At 40.4% G+C, this 1340-nt stretch overlaps 1 protein-coding gene across 1 annotated transcript; it reads left to right on the top strand.

The window, feature by feature from the left end:
• Positions 1–34: 34 nt before the first annotated feature.
• Positions 35–1276, top strand: LOC101847512 (the record flags this gene model as incomplete). The annotated part of the gene is given in 2 exon segments (XM_005103347.2): positions 35–234; positions 819–1276. Coding segments are annotated over 2 exon segments (453 nt in total), but the record flags the coding sequence as incomplete, so codon positions are not given.
• Between the last annotated feature and the right edge of the window lie 64 nt (positions 1277–1340).

Raw genomic sequence — 1340 nt, 5'->3', positions numbered from 1 at the left:
CCCCCTTTTATTCCTCCCCCATTTCGTTCTCCAGTTCCTGTACTCCATCTACATGGTTATCGGCCACATCGTTCTTCTGAACCTCCTCATCGCAATGCTCAACGACTCTTACTCCGCCGTGAGGGAGGTGCACCAAGTCACGTGGCGAGTGGAGGCGGTGCAGCTGGGCATGTCTTTGGCCAACAGTTTCCCCTTCGCGACCTTCATGATTGGTCGGCGCTCTCTTGCGAAAGCGTGAGTGATTGTTGATTGGTTGAACATTTTGATCTACTTTTTTTTAAAAATTTTAAAAATTTGTCAAAATTAAACTCTTTTTGTGTAAGGAAAAGAAATAAACATTCTGGAATCGGCAGTTACATTTTGATCACACGTTCGTCCGTGATGTAATCTTTAACAATAACACTGACTGATTTGGCCTGCTAAAAATATATTATAGACCTCTTGACGCACTATTCCAACTGACGTCTTGTGCACGCAACGACGAAAAGTTTAATAAATGGGTTAAAATATGAAACTGTTAAGATTTAAAAGATATTTTTGGTAGACGTAAAGTTTACCCCCCCCAAAAAAAACCCAACAACAACAACAACAAACAAACAAACAAACAAACAAACAAACAAACAAACAAACAACAAAATTCGAATTGCTCGATTTAATCCTCAACATCTAAGGTCACCATGGACAATACAGTAGAATTGAAGCTATTTCTCACACTAACAGAAAGCACTGACTTGTGATCTTCTTGACGAACAGTGCAGAAACGGGGAAGTTATACTTTACTTTTCTTCTTTTTTTTTTTAAACCTCCTCTTTTTCCAGAGACCTTCACCCGGAGACACACGGCATAGAGACTCCCAAAGATAGCAGCTCACACCAGAGATGGTTTCTCACTCTGTCCGACGCTGACCTAGATAGCCTACACGAGCTCCAGTCACATGACCACAGTGATGACGTCACGGAAGCTTACGTCACCAAAATGGTGGAGCTGGAGACAAGGATGACTGGGCACCTCCAGAGTTTAGAAAGTTCTGTTCATGATCTGAAAAATAGACTTGGTAGTCAGAAAAAATGAACAAGGATCATAATTTAAACGATATTATTGTAGTAAATTAAATGCCCTTGAGTCAGTTTTTTGTACATTCACTCAGGAATTGCGAAAATAAAGCTTCCACCTCAGCATTACCCTTGCTGCTACTATCATCTCTCTGTGAAGAAATGCAGTTTTGTATTTTGCCTATTAAGCAAATCAAGAGATTTTGAGAAACATACCTTGTACAGTCATGAGAGAGAGAGAGAGAGAGAGAGAGAGAACACCGTTCTCAGATCGTTTAAATACCTTGG

This window comes from Aplysia californica, unplaced genomic scaffold (assembly GCF_000002075.1).
Source record: "Aplysia californica isolate F4 #8 unplaced genomic scaffold, AplCal3.0 scaffold00369, whole genome shotgun sequence".
Lineage (NCBI taxonomy): Eukaryota > Metazoa > Mollusca > Gastropoda > Aplysiida > Aplysiidae > Aplysia > Aplysia californica.
Note: the sequence above shows the minus strand (reverse complement) of the source record. Positions and strands in the feature narration are given on the sequence as shown.